Below are 19,459 nucleotides of genomic sequence, written 5' to 3'. Positions count from 1 at the left end.
GGACAACACCACTAACTCTCACACACACCCTCACATCTCCATCAGGCTCATATTCCCTGGAGCTCACATCCTCATCCCATCCATGGCTCCGCTCACCACACAAACATTCCATGCAGTGTCATGTGTCCTGTTCACACTCTTTCCATCTGTTTCCATACAGGAGAAGCTGGCTCACAACAGCAGGGACAGGTTCCAGACTGGGGATGGAGTGGCCCACATTGGGCCCCTCACTCACTTTGAGGAGTGTGTCATCGCACTGACTGGTGAGGACATGGACCCTGCCTTCGACGACAGTGAGGTCGGCAGCGAACACCCATGTGAGGATTCTGCACCACATCATCTCTCTCTCAACGCAACTGTGAGTGCTCCCTCTCTTGCTTTTGACTCTGCTGCCATGCACTAATTATCTCTACTTTGGTTCACAGGGGGTTCTGCGAAGCGACCGACACCCTCAACTAGCCTGTCCCTCAGCTCCATCCATGTCCTCGCCTCCAGCCAAGAGGACACCTCCTCCATTGAAGAGCTGAAAGTAAGCAACCTGGAAGACCCATCACAGCGCTTACCCACACCCTGCACCAGCGCAGAGACACACACCTCACTGGGACCGAGATCTAGAGCAGGCCCGGGTTCACAACCTGGTGGCCGCTGTATGGACTCGTGTTCGCAGAAGGAAGAAGCAGCCGAAATTCCCAGCACTCAGAAGACTGCTGGGGAAGAGGCATCTGTGAGGCCTGAGTCAGATGATGGGCCTCTTGATTCAGCCATCGAACTCATCATGGAGAGTTAGCAGAAGGCGGGCAAACATCACGCAAAGCTATCGGAAGCCCTCAACAGAATGGCACACAAGTCAGAGAAGTGCGTCCGCCTGCACAGTGATGAAGTGCTGCCCAGATGTGCATGCATAGAGGTCTCCATAAGAAGGATGGTGAATGCCATGGAGACCCTACTCCAACAGAATGCGAAGGTGCGTGCAGACCATCACGGTAGTCATGGGTGAGTTCATGTAGTGGCAATGCGAGAGGGTAACGGGCACATCGAACTCCCTCCAGGTGCTCCTTCCCATCAAGGAGTCAGGCCCTCTGGCACCCGAAAGGAGGAGGAGCGGCAGCTGGACATCCCTGGGTCATCCACTCAAGAATCTCAGAGGCTGACCTATCCCTCCGAGTCCCCTTTGCTTGTGACCCCCTCAACCTTGTCCTCTGTCACTGCAGAGGGAGCAGCTGGCCCACAACAGGGCATCCAAAGCAAGCCGGGGCCTTCAAGGCTTCGGCTCTCCAGAGGCCGCACGCCAACACCATCTGAGGCAACGGCCAAACATTGCACAGGCTGTCTCCAGCCCACTTGCAGATGTTATGGCAGAAACTAGAAGAAGTAGTAGGCCTAGAAAAGTTAAAATTTCTGATCACAAGTGGTTGCACAGGTGAACACATTTTGTCACTTTATAATCAGAAAATATATTCACTTTCACTGAATAATGTGTAATAGTGTCTTTCAACTTCATTTACAGGCTTCGTGAGTCCTCCACTTGCATTCCCCCCAAACCCCCAGCTAGCAGTTCAGCTGCACACAGCTAGACTACAAGTGATTCTGGAGGGAGAAGTGTGTGTGTGTGGCAGGACGTTTCAGAGCCTCGTGCAAACACTCTCCCACACAGGCGGAGCCTTCATCCATCACACTCATCTCAGTGTCTTGAGCATTTTCAATGGCTTCTCTTTCAGTCGTCCATCTGAGCTGACCTGCATCTCCACCCACTGATCGCACTCCTATGCAGCACTTGTGCCCATCCAACATGAGGCTCCGCTCACATTCAACTTGAGAAAAATGGTAGTTGTCATGTTTCTGCTCAGCTCCCCAATCCTTTCCCCTCTCCCAGTCACCCATGTCCTTTCCCCTATCACTGTTGACTCCCCTGCATCACCTTCCATCTCCCCACCATCAGCTACCAACCAGAGCCCTTTCTTTCCAGGTTGTCTAGGTGAACGTGTACATTCCCTACCTTCCAGAAAATCCCACCCCCATCCACATTGACCTCCCCAACCTCCTCCTTCCCACCCCGAGTCCCCACCAACCAATCTCGCCATCCCTCTACCACTACTGTCACACCTTCACCCTCCCACCCTTCCGGCTCACTCTGCTGCCTCTCATACTCACGATTCCCTACTACCATGCCCACCCTCAGTTCACTCCCCAGGAGGCAGCCATTGACACCACAGACCCCTGCCTTGCACTTTCACCTGGACATCGCTCCTTACTCCCTCCTCCACCATTACTCCACCCTCCACACTTATGCCTTCCCCCCTCCAAACTCCTTCCTCCTCCCGAACTCCGTCATCCCCCCGAACTCCTTCACCCTTCCAAACTCCTTCCCCCTCCAAACTCCTGCCCTCCTCTGAACTTCCCTTACACCTTCCTCCCCCTTACACTCTCTTCCTCACTTTCCACATTCTCCCCATTACACCATCCTCCCCCTGTGTTTCCTCCTCCCCCTCCCAACCTCAACTTCACACTCCCAACATCTTCGGCAACCCCCGCCCCACAAGCTCAGCCCCCCGACACCTCTGTCGCCCCTCCCAATCTTACCCTGCCCCAACATTTTGTCCCCCTTCTCCCAACCTCACACCCCTCTGGCACACCTTCCTCTCCCATCGAGGCGCGGAGCCCAGTACACCTTCCTCTCCCACTCACAGCTGGACATTCCTCTCCACCCCCTCGCCGAGCACCCATAGCAGCCGATAGCCAACACTGTGATGTTCCGAAGCAGATCCGAGACATGAACGGAGACCTCCCACCTTCTGTGAGCTGCTTCGCGTGGAGCCATGTCCATGAGAAACCATCCAGAATGCCATGGACGTTCCTCCAGGGTTCAGTAGCTGTAAGGCTCCAGCATCATCTTCTCCTTGGATGTCTGTGATCTGAGCGAGGCCCTAATTATAAGTCCTGACTTCTGCACGTCACACATGTTCTGGGCCAGCGTGTTTTCCTGCCGCTGTAACGGTAAAGCTGGCGTGGGGGGGAACGATTCTGGCCAGGCCTTATTTTGCATCCCATTAGCGTGATGCAAACAGGGTTAACGCCGGCCTCCAGTGGGATCGACATTCCACTATGGTAGACACCATCGGATAAACCCGCTGTGCTTTCACACCGGTGTGAAACCGATTTTTGGCCTTCTCACCATGCTGTCGCACCGCCACCCTGCCCACCATGATGCCTGATGTCAACAGGCCTGGAAAATTCCAGCCTAAGGCTGAGTAAAGATTGACTTCTGGTCTCCTCCTTCACTAACTAGCAGTAATAAGTTTATTAGGCTGCAGGGCAGGGGACAATGATAGTGCAGATGCCAGCTCACCAGAGGATGGTGTCACATGCAGGTCCCGCTGCAGAGGACTCAGATGAGGACTTCAATGGTATAAGCATACAGAGTAATGCTGATTTGCATACACAGTGCTTGATGCATTAGGAAAACTTCCAGAAAGCCTGTGACCAATGTCAAGGAGCATGAAGCAGCCCAGCATCAACTTGGTACAAGGCTTTGCACAGAACTTGCCAGCTCACAAGATTCATAGAACCTCCATCCTTTCCAACATGAAAGTGATGACCAACTCCTTTCGCACACCAGTGGACCCAATCATAATGCAGCATCTGATGGTCAATGTCATAACTGCCATTGCAGCACAAGCAACAGCCATGTGACTGCCCTCATGCAAGTGCAGAGGCATGTGGAAAAGGCAGGGCAGTGGTACTAGGTCATAATGCTCATTTGGAGAGCTGGTGCAGGCATGATGGGCAGAATAGCCTCCTCCTGTGCCGTTAAAATTTTGTCATTCTGAGTTTAGCTTGTTGGCATGCAATCTCAGGCTCTGACCATCATGGTTGTGGATTACAGTGTTCTAAAGCACATGCTGTGTATCACAGCAGTCCAGCAGTCTGTCCCTCAACAAGGTGGCAGTGGGTGTGATTCCTGGTAGAAAGGTATGCGCACACTTTGGACACCATTTTGGTTCTTGAATGACATGTGCAGCACCCAAACAATAGCTGCCATCAATCCAATTTCACACCAAAGTTAAGTAAACATTTGTTAACTTACCTGAATGTGATGGCAGTGGGCAATGAACTGCCCCTCCTGGCTCCACCACAGATCTGCCCACATTGTCAGCTCCACTGCCCCACAAACCACACACCCCTCCCCCCCCCACCCATCCCCCAATAGCTTCCAGTTCCCATAGTCCCAGATCCTGCATAAAGGCCGGTGCTGGGCTCCAAGATGGTTGATCTTACTCTGAGCCCAATCAACAAACTTCGTCAAGTACGCCAGCTCACAGTTTCATAGTCAAGCGGCCCGAGAATCAGTTTCAGGAAATCACTGGGCCAGCCTTTTCCAACACACACTGCACCACCTATTTAACACCTGTAGTCAAACACTAAATAGAATCTTGAAAATATGCCTCAGGCAACAGAAGAATCTATTATTGATTCCTGGGAAGTTACTGAGGATTCATTCCTTACAATTTTAGTGTGATGCCATGTATAATCTCATTAAAATCTGACTCGCAACTCATGGAGCTGTAAAGTTCTTTGGGACATTGTAAGGCATGAAAAGCACTATATAAATATATTCTTATATTCTTTATACTCCCTATATATTCTATATCATTTTCCTTTTAGCCACAAGAAACAATATAATTACGGATTCATCACATATTAGTTCAGCCAGTAAAGTTCTCTGAGTATGATGCACAGTTATTTCTCATTAAATCCCAGTGTTTTCACTTTCACTATTTTATCTGCAACTACCTTCTATGTATTAATCATTCTTTGAGTGACTTCCAGTTCAGGATTATACTTTTAAAGGTATTTTACTGATCATCAACTGAACTGTTGTTCAAGAACATATCCCCAGTCAGCTTGCTTCTGCTTGCATTTTAGTTTAGCTGGTCTCTGCTTATCTTGCAGCATAATTCAGCATTGAGGCTTTGCAACAATGGAGTTTTATCAAAATGATGCATTGCACCATGTATTTAGGTATCTGGTTGCCTTTTCTTCTCCGACTGACAGCTCCCTGCAGAGTCCATCACCCTTCTGCCCTTCTTGTGCCAGTTGTTCAACCTTGTGTGTCAGTGCACGTTAATGTTTATTGATTGCTTTATAAATCGTTATAAGCCTCCCTGCGAAGCGGCCAAACTGTTAGTGCAGCTTACATAACTAGAAGTGCTGCTCAAAGCCTGTCACATTGATCGCAATATAAAATGAACAACTTTGCTATCTGGCATATTATGAAAGTAATGGGAGACTAGATGGTTTGAAATTGGATTCAGATGGCAGCCAAGTGTTCAGCTTTGGTGCTTGTGATTTCTGTCATCATCTGAAACCTTGCAAAATTAAAAAGGTTTTGCATTCACTTCCACACAGTGCTAATAATGTAACGAAACCTGCTCTTTGCTCCTCAGATTTTGGTGGGAAAATCCTGGTGTCTTCACATCAGCTCAAAGACATGAGCTTTCCCAACATTCATTGTCTCGTGTCATTTGTGACAATACCGCAATCACTGAGGTGCCATTGGATGCTTTCCGATTAGGGCAGTTCCCACAACATTTTGTACAGTGTGATCAAGTTCCAGGGTTGAACCTTCAGGCATGGCATGAAAATCCTCAACAAGGTACATTTACTGTTGCAACATGCAATCCCAGGCCCTGAGATTGCCTGCCATATTGTTATAAACGTCACAAGGGCAGAGAAAGTCCAGCTGATCAACTGGTGGGAAATATTAAAATAAAATTGAGAGTACAATGGTACAATGTATTAACAATGCATTCTATGCCCATAGAACCAGAGAAGTTTACAGCACCCTTGAAATCTTATTTTTCAAGCTTCTGTTTAACTCCTTAAAATCCTTTCGCAGGACCTCAAACATACTTCTACCTTCATCATAAGTCTTCCATGGGTCATGGCACTGGCTGCCGTCTCTCCATTCATAGAATTCTTTTCACCCAGTCCATGATGTCCTGCACCCTGACACCAGAGAGGCAAGGTATCATGCAGGGTTCTTTGTCACTACTGGAAAAAAAGCCTAACTATTCCCCTGACTAGAATCTGCCACCGCTACCATCCTTTTGTGGCCTAATTGCCTTTAAACTCCATGGGTAGTCCTCTACTCCATGTTGCTTAGGAAAGCCCTCCACTGCGGTACTGTCCACCTCACAGTTGTTTCAACGTTATTTTCAAATGTTTTTTAGCTGATGTCACCTTATTGCCTCTTCTTTCCCATCCTGCTCTAATAGATTTAACATTGCAGGCGGCAGGGACACCTGCCTCAAACTAGTTAGTTCCCCTTTAAGTATGTAGATCAGACTCCGATCATCAAAGCATTATCTGCTATATTGTAGACTTAATAAGACAGGTGACGGTTTTTGTCGACTTGCATTATTTATTCGATATGAATAATCAATTAACCCTTAATGTGCCTTTGATAATCTTACTCCTTGAGTTTGCTCTTCCTCTGGGAGGCATCAATGAGTTTGTTTACAAACAGCCCCTTCCTGGTTGATGTGGATAAGAATGTCAAAGATTGAACAATACACGTTATTATTACGCCAAAGGCATTTGCAATGTTTTAACTTAGATTTAATACATTGATTTTTAACAGGAATGCCAGAAATTATCTAATCAAAATACTTTTACTGTTTTGTGAGCTATGCATTTATTTCTGTTATTGAAAATACTAATTTCAAACAGATATTGAAATAAAAGTTAGTGGATTTTATAAACCATAGGTAGGAGTGAAGAAAATATTACAGCTACAAAGGTCAAAACTGAACATATTAAGAAGAAGAAGACCAGGGGCTGCAGGGCATTATAAAGGGGGAGGGCAAACAGACAGAGATTGTGGTACATATTGGTATCAACGACATAGGTAGAAAGAGGGATGAGGTCCTGCAAGCAGAATTTAGGGAGCTAGGAAAAAGATTAAAAAACAGGACTTCAAAGGTCTCTGCGCTAGTGAGTATAGAAATGGGAGGTTAGTCCAGATGAAAGCGTGGCTGAAGAGATAGTGCACGAGGGAGGGCTTTAGATTTCTGGGACATTGGGACCATTTCTGGGTCGGTGGGACCTGTACAAGGCAGATGGGTTGCACCTGAACTGGAATGGGACCAACATCCTTGCGGGGAGGTTTGCTTGTGCTATTGGGGAGGGTTTAAACTAAATTGGCAGGGGGATGGGATCCTGAGAGGAGGTTCAGCAGGGGGAGATGCACAGCCAAAATTAGAAAATAGAGCAAGTGATTCTGGAAGGCATAGAAATTATAGGCCAGTTAAGGCACAAGGGAGTTTGGCAAGATTGGATGGTACTTATTTTAATACAAGGAGTCTGAAGAATAAGGCAGATGAGTTGAGGGCACAAATTAACACATGGAAGTATTATGTCATTGCCGTCACAGAGACATGGTTGAGAGAGGGGCAGGATTGGCAGCTCAATATTCCAGGATATAGGGTCTTCAGGCAAGACAGGGAAGGAGGTAAAAGAGGAGGGGGTATCGCAATATTGATCAAGGAATCAATTACAGCAGTAAGGAGGGATGATATCTTAGAAGGCTCCTCAAACGAAGCCATATGGGTAGAACTGAAAAACAAAAAAGGAACAATCACATTGCTGGGAGTGTACTTTAGGCCCCCAGACAATCAGAGAGAAATAGAAGAGCAGATATGTAGACAAATTTCAGAGGAGTGTAAAAATAATAGGATAGTAATAGTGGGGGATTTCAACTTCCCCAACATTAACTGGGTTAGTCATAGTGTGATAGGTTTAGAGGGAGCAGAATTCTTAAAATGCATCCAGGAGAGCTTTTTAAGTGAGTACGTAGAAAGTCCTACAAAAAAGGGGGCAGCCCTGGACTTAATTTTAGGGAATGAAGCTGGGCAAGTGGTAGAGGTATCAGTGGGGGAGCATTTTGCAGATAGTGATCATAACCCTGTTAGATTCAAGGTTGTTATGGAAAAGGACAAAGATGGGCCAGAAATCAGAGTTCTAAATTGAGGGAAGGCCGATTTTAATAAGATCAGATATGATTTGACCAGAGTGGACTGGGAGCAGCTACTTTTAGATAAATCTGCGTCAGAGCAATGGGGCTCATTCAAGAAGGAAATAGGGAGAGTACAGGGCCAACATATTCCAGTAAAGACAAAGGGTGGGACCAACAAATCCAGGGAACCCTGGATGTAGAGGATATACAGGATTGGATAAAGAGAAAAAAGGAGGCTTATGGCAGATACCGAGGGCTCAAAACAGCGGAAGCCCTAGAGGAGTATAGAATGTGTAGGAGGGAACTTAAAAAGGAAATTAGGAGAGCAAAAAGAGGGCATGAAAAAATATTGGCAGGTAAAATAAAGGAAAATCCAGAGTTATTTTACAAGTACATTGAGAGTAAGAGGATAACTAGGGAAAGTGTAGGGCCCATTAAGGACCATAGTGGTAATTTGTATGTGGAGCCGGAAGACGCTCTAAATGAATACTTTGTGTCAGTGTTCACAAGTGAGAGGGATGACATGGGTATGGAAATCAGGCAGAAGGACTGTGATATAATTAAAGAAATTAGCATAGAAAGGGAAGAGGTTCTAAGTGGTCTGTCAGGCTTAAAAATAGATAAATCTCCAGGCCCGGATGAAATGTATCCCAGGCTGTTGAGTGAGGCAAGGGAGAAGATAGCAGGGGCACTGGCAATAATTTTCAATACCTCTTTGGCCACCAGGAGAGGTGCCAGAGGACTGGAGGACAGCCAATGTGGTACCGTTATTAAAGAAAGGAGGAAGGGAACTACAGACCAGTCAGTCTAACCTCAGTGGTGGGGAAACTATTGGAAGCAATTCTGAGGGACAGAATTAATCTACACTTGGAGAGGCAGGAATGAACCAAGGACAGTCAGCACGGTTTTGTTAAGGGGAGGTCATGTCTGACCAATTTGATTGAATTTTTCGAAGTGGTGACCAGGTGTGTAGATGAAGGCAATACATTTGATGTAGTCTACTTGGACTACAACAAGGCTTTTGAGAAGGTCCTGCATGGGAGACTGATAACTAAGTTAAGAGCCCATGGGATCCAAGGCAATTTGGCAAATTGGGTCCAGAATTGGCTGAGTGACAGGAAGCAGAGGGTGATGGTCAAGGGGTGATTTTGTTACTGGATTCCTGTGACAAGTGGCATTCCACAGGGATCGGTGTTGGGTCTCTTGCTGTTTGTGGTATATATAAATGATTTAGACTTGAATGTAGGAGGGTTGATCAGTAAGTTCACGGATGACATGAAAATTGGTGGGGTGGTAAATAGTGAGGAGGATAGCCTTAAATTACAGGAGGATATAGATGGGCTGGTCAGATGGGTTAATCAGTGGCAAATGGAATTTAATCCTGATAAGTGTTATGTGATGCACTTGGGCAGGACAAGCAAAGCACAGGAATACACCACAGGTAGATAAGGTGGTTAAGAAGGCATATGGAATACTTACCTTTATTAGCCGAGGCATAGAATATAAGAGTAGGGAGGTTATGCTGGAACTGTATAAAACACTGGTTAGGCCACAGCTAGAGTATTGCGTGCAGTTCTGGAATCCACATTATTGGAAGAATGTGATTGCACTAGAGAGAGTGCAGAGAAGATTTACCAGTATGTTGCCTGGGCTGGAGAGTTTTAGTTATGTGGAGAGATTGGATAGATTGGTTATTTTACTTGGAGCAGAGGAGATTGAGGGGGGACATGATTGAGGTGTATAAAATTATGAGGGGCATAGATAGGGTAGACAGGAAGGAACTTTTCCCCTTGGAGAAGGGATCAATAACCAGGGGGCATAGATTTAAGGTAAGGGGCTGGAGGTTTAGAGGGGATGTGAGGAAGAACTTTTTCACCCAGAGGGTGGAGGGAATCTGGAACTCCCTGCCTGAAAGGGTGGTAGAGGCAGAAACACTCATAACATTTAAGAAGTATTTGGATGTGCACTTGCGATGCCATGGCATACAAGGCTATGGGCCTAGTGCTAGAAAATGGGATTAGAACAGTTAAGTACTTGTTTGACCGGTGCAGACTCGATGGGCCGAAGGGCTTTTTTCTGTGCTGTAGACCTCTATGACTCTATGACCAGGGACTGAATTTTGCCGTCGGTGAGCAGGGGGTGGGGCCTAGCCAACACGCAAAATGCCGCGGGATGACGTCATCCCGCCCCATTTAAATCTTCAGGAAGGCAGGGGCACAATGAAATCAGCTGTGCGCCCACCGACCTGTCAATGGCCAATTGAAGCCATTGACAGGATCATTAAAACAATTAAAGACCTGCTCGTCCAATCTTAAGGTTAGCGGGCAGGCCAGGAGCCCCGGCGGGCTTCTGAAAAAACATGAAACCTCATCCACCGGCGGGATGAGGTTTCATGTAGGGTTTAAAAAAGTGTAATAAATTTTCAGTGAAATTTATTAACATGTCCCATCTCGTGTGACATTGTCACATGAGGGGGACATGTTAAGGATTTTTTTTCTATTTTTAATGTTTATACAACTGTCAGCGATCTCCCTGAGGCAGCACTTAGCCTCAGGGAGATGTGCGCTCTTTCGTGCGCATGCGTGAAAGAGAGCACTCTTGCATTTTGGGAATCCCCCCCGCCTGCATAGGAAGCGCATAGCGCTTCCCGCCGAGCATCACGCTGGGCAGGCCTTAATTGGCCCGCCCACTTAAAATGGCGGCGGGGCCCGCTTCTCCGGCGGGAATCAGTTCACCGCCCGTCAGAGATTGCATCGGGCCCGCCCGCCCGGTAGGCAGAAAATTTTGCCGCTGGTTAAAAGTGGTGAGTGAAGATGTTATTAGAAGAATTTGCTAGAAGAATTACTAGGTGAAATTGCTTGCTGTTTTTAATATCTCCAATTTCTATGCTTTTAGTTGGATCATGTGGGCCTCCACCACCAATAGAAGATGGAGCGTTTGTGCTATGCACCAGTTCTGGACTATCCATCATTTCATATGTTTGTCATCATGGTTTTCACTTGTTTGGACCAGCGGACTTGATCTGCAGTGTCAAGGGATGGAGCAGTGATCCACCAGTCTGCAAAGGTAATGATTAATATCTTAGAGTTTTGAATGTATTCAGTCATGTGAAATAATCAATTGTTGCATCATTTCTGTACCTTACATTGATATAATCTGAATTCACTATAAAGTTTTTTTTATTTGCAGGATTATTGATCTTTTCGGTCCTATTTTTCTTACTCAAAAAATTAAAAGTATTTGACTTTGAATGAATTACAATTTTTTTTTGATATAATGATCTATGCCCAACTAAAGCAGAGAAAAGCCTGCAAAATTGTCATTCAATAAACTAAAAAGTGGTGGTGGAAACGATTGAATGTTGTACTTCTGAAATACAACATAAATCATCATTAATTGTCTAACAGTATCTGTGGTGAGAAAGAAAAAGAGTTTATGTTTTGAGTCTATATGATTCTTCTTCACTCTGTTTTTCTCTCTCCACAGATGCTGTTAGACCTGCTGAATTTACCAGCATTTTCTGTTTTTGTTTCAGATTTCCAGCATCCACAGTATTTTGCTTTTATCATCATTAATTGTGTTCCACCGATTGTTTGATCAGTTTTCTACAGTTCATGTTTTTCTCCTTAATAATGTACAATTTTCTTACAGTGTCAAAAACAAACAATATTATTAGTTGTACTGTACAAATGATCTTAATACCATGAAACCATCTGAGCTGTGCTCAATTCCTGAACATCTTCATCCTAACCATGATGGAGCCAATGCACCTGAGTGCAAAAGACACTTACAAGCAACTTCAGACAAAAAATGATGAGTCAACACTCATACATCGCCTCCTCCTCAGGTGCCCACCATCATAAATGCCAGCAACTGGATTTTCATGGTCCCGATTGGGACCAAACTGAGGCAGGACCAGGAAAAAAATGGCCAATGGCTCATTGAGAACCCACCCACCATAGATTTCTGGTTATTAAAGATATCAAGGGATATTGGGACTGTGTGGCAAAATGTCGTTGAGGTAGAAGATCAGCCATGATCTAGGTACATGGCAGAGCAGGCTCAAGGAGCTGAATAGTCTACTACAAAACAAAAACAGAATTACCTGGAAAAACTCAGCAAGTCTGGCAGCATCGGCGGAGAAGAAATCAGTCAACGTTTCGAGCCTCCATGGCCCTTCGGCAGAACTGCAGCATAGTTTCAACAAGGGAGAAATATAAATTGGTTTAAGGTGGGTGGGGGGCGGGGGGGGAAGTGACACATTGAGGGTGTGGTGTGAGCAGATAATCAAAAGATGTCAGAGACAAAAGGGTCAAAGAGGTGTTGAAGGTGGTGGTCTTTGTCTGAGAAAAGTGCTAATTAAGAATGGAATACAGGATATTCAAAGTACAGCTCTAGTGGGGGTGGGGTGGAAAGACTAAAGGTTTTAGTTTTAGATTTAAAAATAATGGAAATAGGTGGGGAAAGAAGAATCTATATAAATTATTGAAAAAAAAAGCGGGTGGGGGGGGGGGGGGAAAAAAACGGGGTGGGGATGGGGGGAGGGGGAGTTTAAGATCTAAAGTTGTTGAATTCAATATTCAGCCCAGAGGGCTGTAAAGTGCCCAGTCGGAAGATGAGGTGCTGTTCCTCCAGTTTGCGTTGGGCTTCACTGGAACAATGCAGCAAGCCAAGGACAGACATGTTGGCAAGAGAACAGGGTGGAGTGTTAAAATGGCAAGTGACAGGGAGGTCTGGGTCTTTCTTGCGGACAGATAGTCTACTCTTATTCCTATTCTCTATGTTCCCTATTTCCCTAGCCAGACTGTTCCTATGTAGCTAGGACACTGTCAATTGCCCAACAATGTGAAAGATATGCCCTATCTACAAAAAACCCAGGATAAATCTAACCCAACTAATTACCATGCTATTAACTCCTCCCAATCATCTGTAAGGAATCATAATTAGTGCCATCAAGTACATGTTTTTCAGTAATCCTCTTAGCGATGCTCAGTTCAGTTTCTGTCAGAACCACTCAACTCCAGTCTTCATCACAACTTTGATCTGAGCATGGATTCCAGAGCTGAATACCAGAGAAATGGGGACAGCTATCTTCAACACCAAAGCAGTATTCAACAGAGCATAGGAACAAAACTGGAAGTCAATGGAAGTCAAAAGGAAAAATCCTCCAGTGGCTGGAGTGATACCTGACACAAAGAAAGATGTTTGGCAATGTTAGAGTTCCTCACTGAAGTGCACTTGGCTTAACTGTTTTCAGCTGCTCCATCAATTAATTTCTTTCTGCCATAAAGTTGGTTGTTAATGATTCCTGGGGGAGGTGGTGGTGTAATGGTATTGTCATTGGACTAGTAATCTAGAGACCATGGATAATTCTCTGGGGATCCTGCATTCAAATCCCACCACAGCAGATTGTGAAATTTGAATTCAATAAAAAAATCTGGAATTAAAAGTCTAATGATAACCATGAAACCATTGCTGATTGTCATAAAAACCCATCTGGTTCACTAAAGTCCTTTAGGGAAGTAAATTTGCTGGTCTGGCCTACATTTGACTCTGGACCCCACAGCAATCTGGTTGACTCTGAAATGGCCTAGCAAGTCATTCAGTTCTCAAGGGCAATTAGGGATATGCAATAAATGTTGGTCTAGCCAGCAACACCCCCATCCCATGAATGAATTAAAATAAAAATTCCACAAAGTTCAGTTCCACTCAAACACCTCTGATAATAATTCAATATCACAGAATTGTTACAGTGCAGGAAGAGGCCATTCAGCTCATTTTGTTTGCACTGGCTCTCCAAATGAGCAACCCCCTTCGTGTCATTCTCCGGCCTTCTCCCCATAATCCTGAACATTCTTTCTTTTCAGATAACAGTCTAATTCCCTTTTGAATGCTTTGAATCTGCCTCCACCACACTCTCAGGCAGTGCATTCCAGACCTTAACCACTCACTGCACGAATTAGGGTGGAATTTTCTGGCCCCGCCCACCGCTGGGATCACCAGTCATGCCGAAAGTCAATGGACTTTTGCTGGGCCACCAAATCTCCTGCAGCGGGTCCAGCCACGACAGAGCTGGAAAATCCCAGCCTAAGCTTTTTTCTCATATCGCTTTCTCTTCTTTTGCCAGTTGCTTTGAATCTGTGCCCTTTCGTACTTGATCCTTTCTCGAGTAGGAACCGTTTTTCCCTATCTATTCTATCCAGACCCCTCATGATTTTGAATATCATTATTAAATCTCTTCTCGGTCTTCTTTTCTCTAAAGCAAACAGTCCTAACTTCTCCAATCTCCCTTCATAACTGAAGTTCTTCATACTTGACACCATTCTTGTGAATCTTTTCTGCACCTTCTCCAGTGCCTTTACATCCTTCCTAAAGTGTGGCACCCGGAACTGGACACAATAGTCCAGCTGAGGCCAAACTAGTGTCTTATATAAATTCAACATTACCTCCTTGCTCTTGTACTCTATGCCCCTATTAGTAAAGCCTAAGATATTGTATGCTTTATTAATCACTCTCTCAACCTGTCATGCCGCCTTCAATGACTCATGCACATATACACCCAGGTCCCTCTGCTCCTGCAGCCCCTTTAGAATTCTACTTATATTACTTAAGATTTTGAAGCAATGCAGATTAGATGAGGTGTGGCAACTCTGTTAAGACTAGATGGAGGAGTCAGTACCTCTCCCTCATGGCCCACCCAGAAGGAAAAACATTTCAGACTAGTACTCTTATTTCCCTTTTACTGGTGTTTCATTTTAAGGTATACAAGACCAGTTTGGACCAGTCTTCCTATTTCCCAGTTTTTACTATTTTTACCTTCTGCAGTAGGTAAGAGCAGTTTGCAAGTGAGGTATATAAATCAGGAGGTCCTAGGTTCAGTCCGAAGTCCCTGTCAAATTAACCAATCACAGAAAATCAACTTCTCAACATTACTCCCAATTTTGGGTGTCAAGCTCTGATCAAATGACAGCCTGAACTGATATTAAAATGTGCCTATCTACAGTGGCTGGGTTTAACAAATTGCTGGCTGGGATTGTTGAAGAGATGATGATGGCAGAGTAATATTTAGAATTTGAAGTGGTGATGAAGACAGGACCGCTCTGCATGCACACATTTCATCTTAAATGAGCAGCGCGGACCAAGATTGAAAGGCCATCATTGAAAAAACTGCAGCCTTGACAGTCCCTACTCTATTGACTAATGGTGGAAGCAGGGCAGCAGGAGATAGCAGTGAGGGATCGGAGAAAGCAGATCTGAGTGTTGTGCTTTGAATAGCTATAGTACTTGAGATATGTCTCTTTACTGTAGATATGAATGAATGCGAAGATGCTACCAGACCTGCTTGTCACAGCTCTGCAACCTGTGTGAACACAAAAGGAAGTTATACATGTATCTGCTCTGATCCTTACATCATTTCAGAAGATGGACACAGCTGCATTGGTAATATTCTCTATCAATAACTGTTTCTCTAGGTGTTGTCATTGAAAGAGGAGCACACTGTTCAGATTTCCCTGCCAATAAATCTACTGCACCTACATCATGAGTGAGGATTGAGTCAAGAAATAGTAGATACTGGAAGATCCTACATCACCATGTTAGTGAGAATAATGTTATGAAATAAACTCATTTCACTGAAGCAAAACAACAGAGGACTAAATGATTTAGCAAGGATAAATGAAGTAGTATAAGGATAAGGAAAGATCATTCAAATGTGCAAGGAATTCCGAAAGAAAGGGTAAATTACAAAAACAAATCAGAAAGAAATCAAGGGGAGTATGTAATATAAAATTGTTGAGAATATGAATAAACACATTTTCCCATCCAAATAAATATACAGTAAACAAAGGGGTCAAGGAAAATACTGAACCCTTAATGGCAGTGGGAAACTGGAATCTAAGAATCTAAGTTATTAACCATCTACCTCATATATGCTATTGCCTAGGAAAGAAACAAGAACCTGTCTAAGTTAAATTTTCACCAATGACAAAACCAGAAAAAGTACAAATAACAAAGGATATTTACCTAACCAGATTAGGTGCTGTTCGAATAGTTCTGAATCCAGAATGCACATTTAAGAATATTTATGATGATGGGGACATAGACTAGTGAAAAGGTAACTAACATTGTCTTATAACTGCATATTTCAGAAAAGCTTATAAGAACAAAATACTTAGCAGAACTTTATTATTTAGAAAAGAACCAAGGGACCTCCTGTAAATACAGATTTGTAAAATTAACATAAAAACAGAAAATGCTGGAAATATTGAGCAGATCTGGCAGCATCTGTGAGGAGAGAAACAGAATTAACATCTTGGGTCATCAGGTCATTGAGCTGAAATGCTGGCTGAATTTTAACTTACAGACTGGCCCACAGAGGGGGAGCCTGCATTGCATCACAACCTGAGCATTTCAGCAGCACGTTTATCAGGGGTTTTTTAACCCAGCCGCTGCATTTGCATCTGGCTACAGGGTTTCCTGACCAATTAGTGAGAGTGAGTGTGATGACAAACCACATCAGTCCAGTTCAGCTCCAATATTTAAAGGGATCCTGCAATTTTCCAAACAAGTAATTTACTATGGTGAGGTTTCAAATTGCAGTGGATGTAAATCAAGACGGAACACCAGCAGCAATGTTTTCAGCCAAGGAGTAAGAGACTTATAATGGAGACAGTGTGGGAAGATAGCCTGCTGGTATTGCGTATTGTGGGAACATGGGCTTGTTTTCAATGTGTACCAACATATACTTAGAAAATTAGGCCCATTGTTATCAGGCCACAGCAGTAAAGCAGACAATATAAATTGGTTCAATGGACAATTGGATGTGTTTCTGGAAAGAGAAAAAATTAATGTATATGATGAGAGGGTGAGAAGATTGGAATGGAGGCATTTTCGGTATCCTGAATCATTCACCATTTCATCCTTCAAAGCAGAGGCAGTCTATCAGAGTACGTCAATTTTGAAACATATTACAATTTGTTTAACATTGACTGGCAGGAATATATAGGAAATGCAAAATTAAATGTATACCGATTTATCATGTTTGCTTGCAGTTATAAAATTCTATTTAATTTGAAGTACTTTCATTGATTTGATTGTGCTTAATATTTCAATAGGCAGGTAAGTCAAAATAGCACCGAGGAAATTTTTGATTAATGTGTATTTTCAACACCATCTAATGCTTTATTTAATTTCTATGTATACGCATTGATGCAATTTATATTTCTAGATTACTGAACTGATCCGGGGGATAATAAAATGTAGTTACATGAGCAGTAATTAATATTTAAAATCTATTTTCATTTAATTATGAATGCAAGTTACATAAGAAGTAGGGAAGGTGAAATCATTCTTTAGCGTACATTAAATGAGAATTAATCTTACTCCCATTTTAGTGAACTGTTAGTTCAGTGTCACTTTGTTTAGTGGGCATGCTCTCTGAGATCAGTTCTACTGCAAGTAAAAGACAATCAAGGAGCTTATCTGAAGGCATCTACATTAATGCTGCTGATCCACTTATTAAGCTGATAATCATGAGCTTAATAGTGTAGTTTTTCAGATCTGTGTTATTTTAAAACCAGAATTTGCCCATTTATTTCACGTGGATTAATGACATCATTAAAATCAAGCTGATTGGAAGATCTAGGCCATTAACTCCAGACTCCAAATGTTTGGTAAATCCACTTTATCGTGCGTAAGGGGCAGAGTTTTCATTTTAGTACATAGGGATAAATCACTGCCCGGACAGAGCAGAAAGATGAAAATCAGTTGAGAAAGATCACACAGCCATATTTTTATCCACTTGTATGAAGGGACGGTACCTGAGAGGGCTCCTCCTCACTGATCTAACTCTTTGTGCTCATCTTGGTTGCCGGTGTCTTGCAATGTCAAGTACATATTCATGATATTTATAAACATTCCATACTATAATGGAAAAGTGATGAGAGCATTGTAATTATTTTTGAACTAGCAACAATCAAGCACTATGCTCAGAGCAGGAGCAGTCATGTTGACACAACACAGCTTTTAAACACAACTGATTTTTTGGCAGCCAATATCATCTCCCCTGCTAAAGAAGAAAATTTCCCCGGAAAAACTCAGCAGGTCTGGCAGCATCGGCAGAGAAGAAAAGAGTTGACGTTTCGAAACGTCAACTCTTTTCTTCTCCGCCGATGCTGCCAGACCTGCAGAGTTTTTCTGGGTAATTCTGTTTTTGTTTTGGATTTCCAGTATCCGCAGTAGTTTTTTGTTTTTAAGAAAATTTCCCCAATGTCTGAAATGATTTTTGTACTCAGACAAAAGTATATTGGTATACCAAGAGGACCCTGCATTAGTGAATAATATCAAATAAGAATCCTATGTTAAAACGATTATTTATGGCATCACTCCTTGTTGTCCTTTTCTCATGGCTTATAAGCACTTATAAAAATAATATGCACTCATGGGCCAGGTCAGTAATTTTAGGAAACTGTGAGGGCAAAATGATATAGCATACCTCAACAGGGGAAAAAAATACATAGATGCACTCAGGAAATGCAAAGCCATTTTTTTAGGGGAAACAAAAGGAGAAAATGTTAAGAAATCCCCAGTATTTTTCTTTTATTTACAGTGCCTGTCATATTAAAAGTAAGAGCCAGCATTTATATAATGTCTTTCACACCCTCAGCTTCATGGCCAATAAATTACTTCTGAGGTGTAGTCACAATTGTATTGACAAGTGTTGTAGCCAAATTAGAACACAAACATGATAGAGATCTGAAGTGAGAAAACAACTCATGGGTGTATAGATTAAAAGGAGGCAGGTACACTGGAGAAAAAGTGAATGTGGAAAGATAGTAAAAAGAAAAAAAATATCAGGATGTGAGGAGGTAATAAAAGGGGGAAAAAAGTCAAGCCATATGGAATGTCTGTTCATCAGTGTTATAGAATATAGAGGTACTATAATCATTGCCTGAAGCAAAAATCATGATTCATTTGTCATGATCCGGTTAGGGACTTTTAACATTTAAATAGAAATCTGAACACCACGTTTTAGCCAATAGAACTATGCCACAAAATTTCACTGGTTTTTAACAAGCATAAATTTTATTGTATATAGAACAAATTAAACAAAGCAAATGCAAGTAAGTTAAAACTATAGTTTATTACTATGTATGTTATGCACTCAGATTTATTTCTTACTTCACCCAAGAATTCTCTTATAAGACACATCAATCTTAAAATCATTTACTTCTGTAGGGACCACCCATAATTATTCCACAGTCCTCTGGAGAATATTCCTCAGCTCCAACCATTCTCAGTGGTAAAACGTACGTTTACCCTCTCTTGACTGTGGAGGCCTCAGTCCCTTGCTTTGCTTATGTTTCCAATACTTCCAAGCTAATCTGCTGGATACTTCCTTTTACAATAAGACATTGTGAGGCCCATTGTAGATTCTCCCTCTAGCTT

The 19,459-nt window shown here is 43.3% G+C and overlaps 1 protein-coding gene across 1 annotated transcript in view; it reads left to right on the top strand.

Annotated features, from left to right (window-relative positions):
* tpo (thyroid peroxidase) overlaps positions 1-15,659 on the top strand; it is a 90,593-nt gene extending 74,934 nt beyond the window's left edge. Inside the window, exons 10-12 of the mRNA XM_078541282.1 lie at positions 5,445-5,653; positions 10,910-11,080; positions 15,487-15,659. Of these exons, the coding sequence (XP_078397408.1) occupies positions 5,445-5,653; positions 10,910-11,080; positions 15,487-15,557 (451 nt within the window). The 3' untranslated portion in view covers positions 15,558-15,659. The remainder of the gene's footprint in view (positions 1-5,444; positions 5,654-10,909; positions 11,081-15,486) is intronic.
* Positions 15,660-19,459: the final 3,800 nt, after the last annotated feature.

This window comes from Cetorhinus maximus, chromosome 5 (assembly GCF_964194155.1).
Source record: "Cetorhinus maximus chromosome 5, sCetMax3.hap1.1, whole genome shotgun sequence".
NCBI classification, from domain to species: Eukaryota; Metazoa; Chordata; class Chondrichthyes; order Lamniformes; family Cetorhinidae; genus Cetorhinus; species Cetorhinus maximus.
Note: the sequence above shows the minus strand (reverse complement) of the source record. Positions and strands in the feature narration are given on the sequence as shown.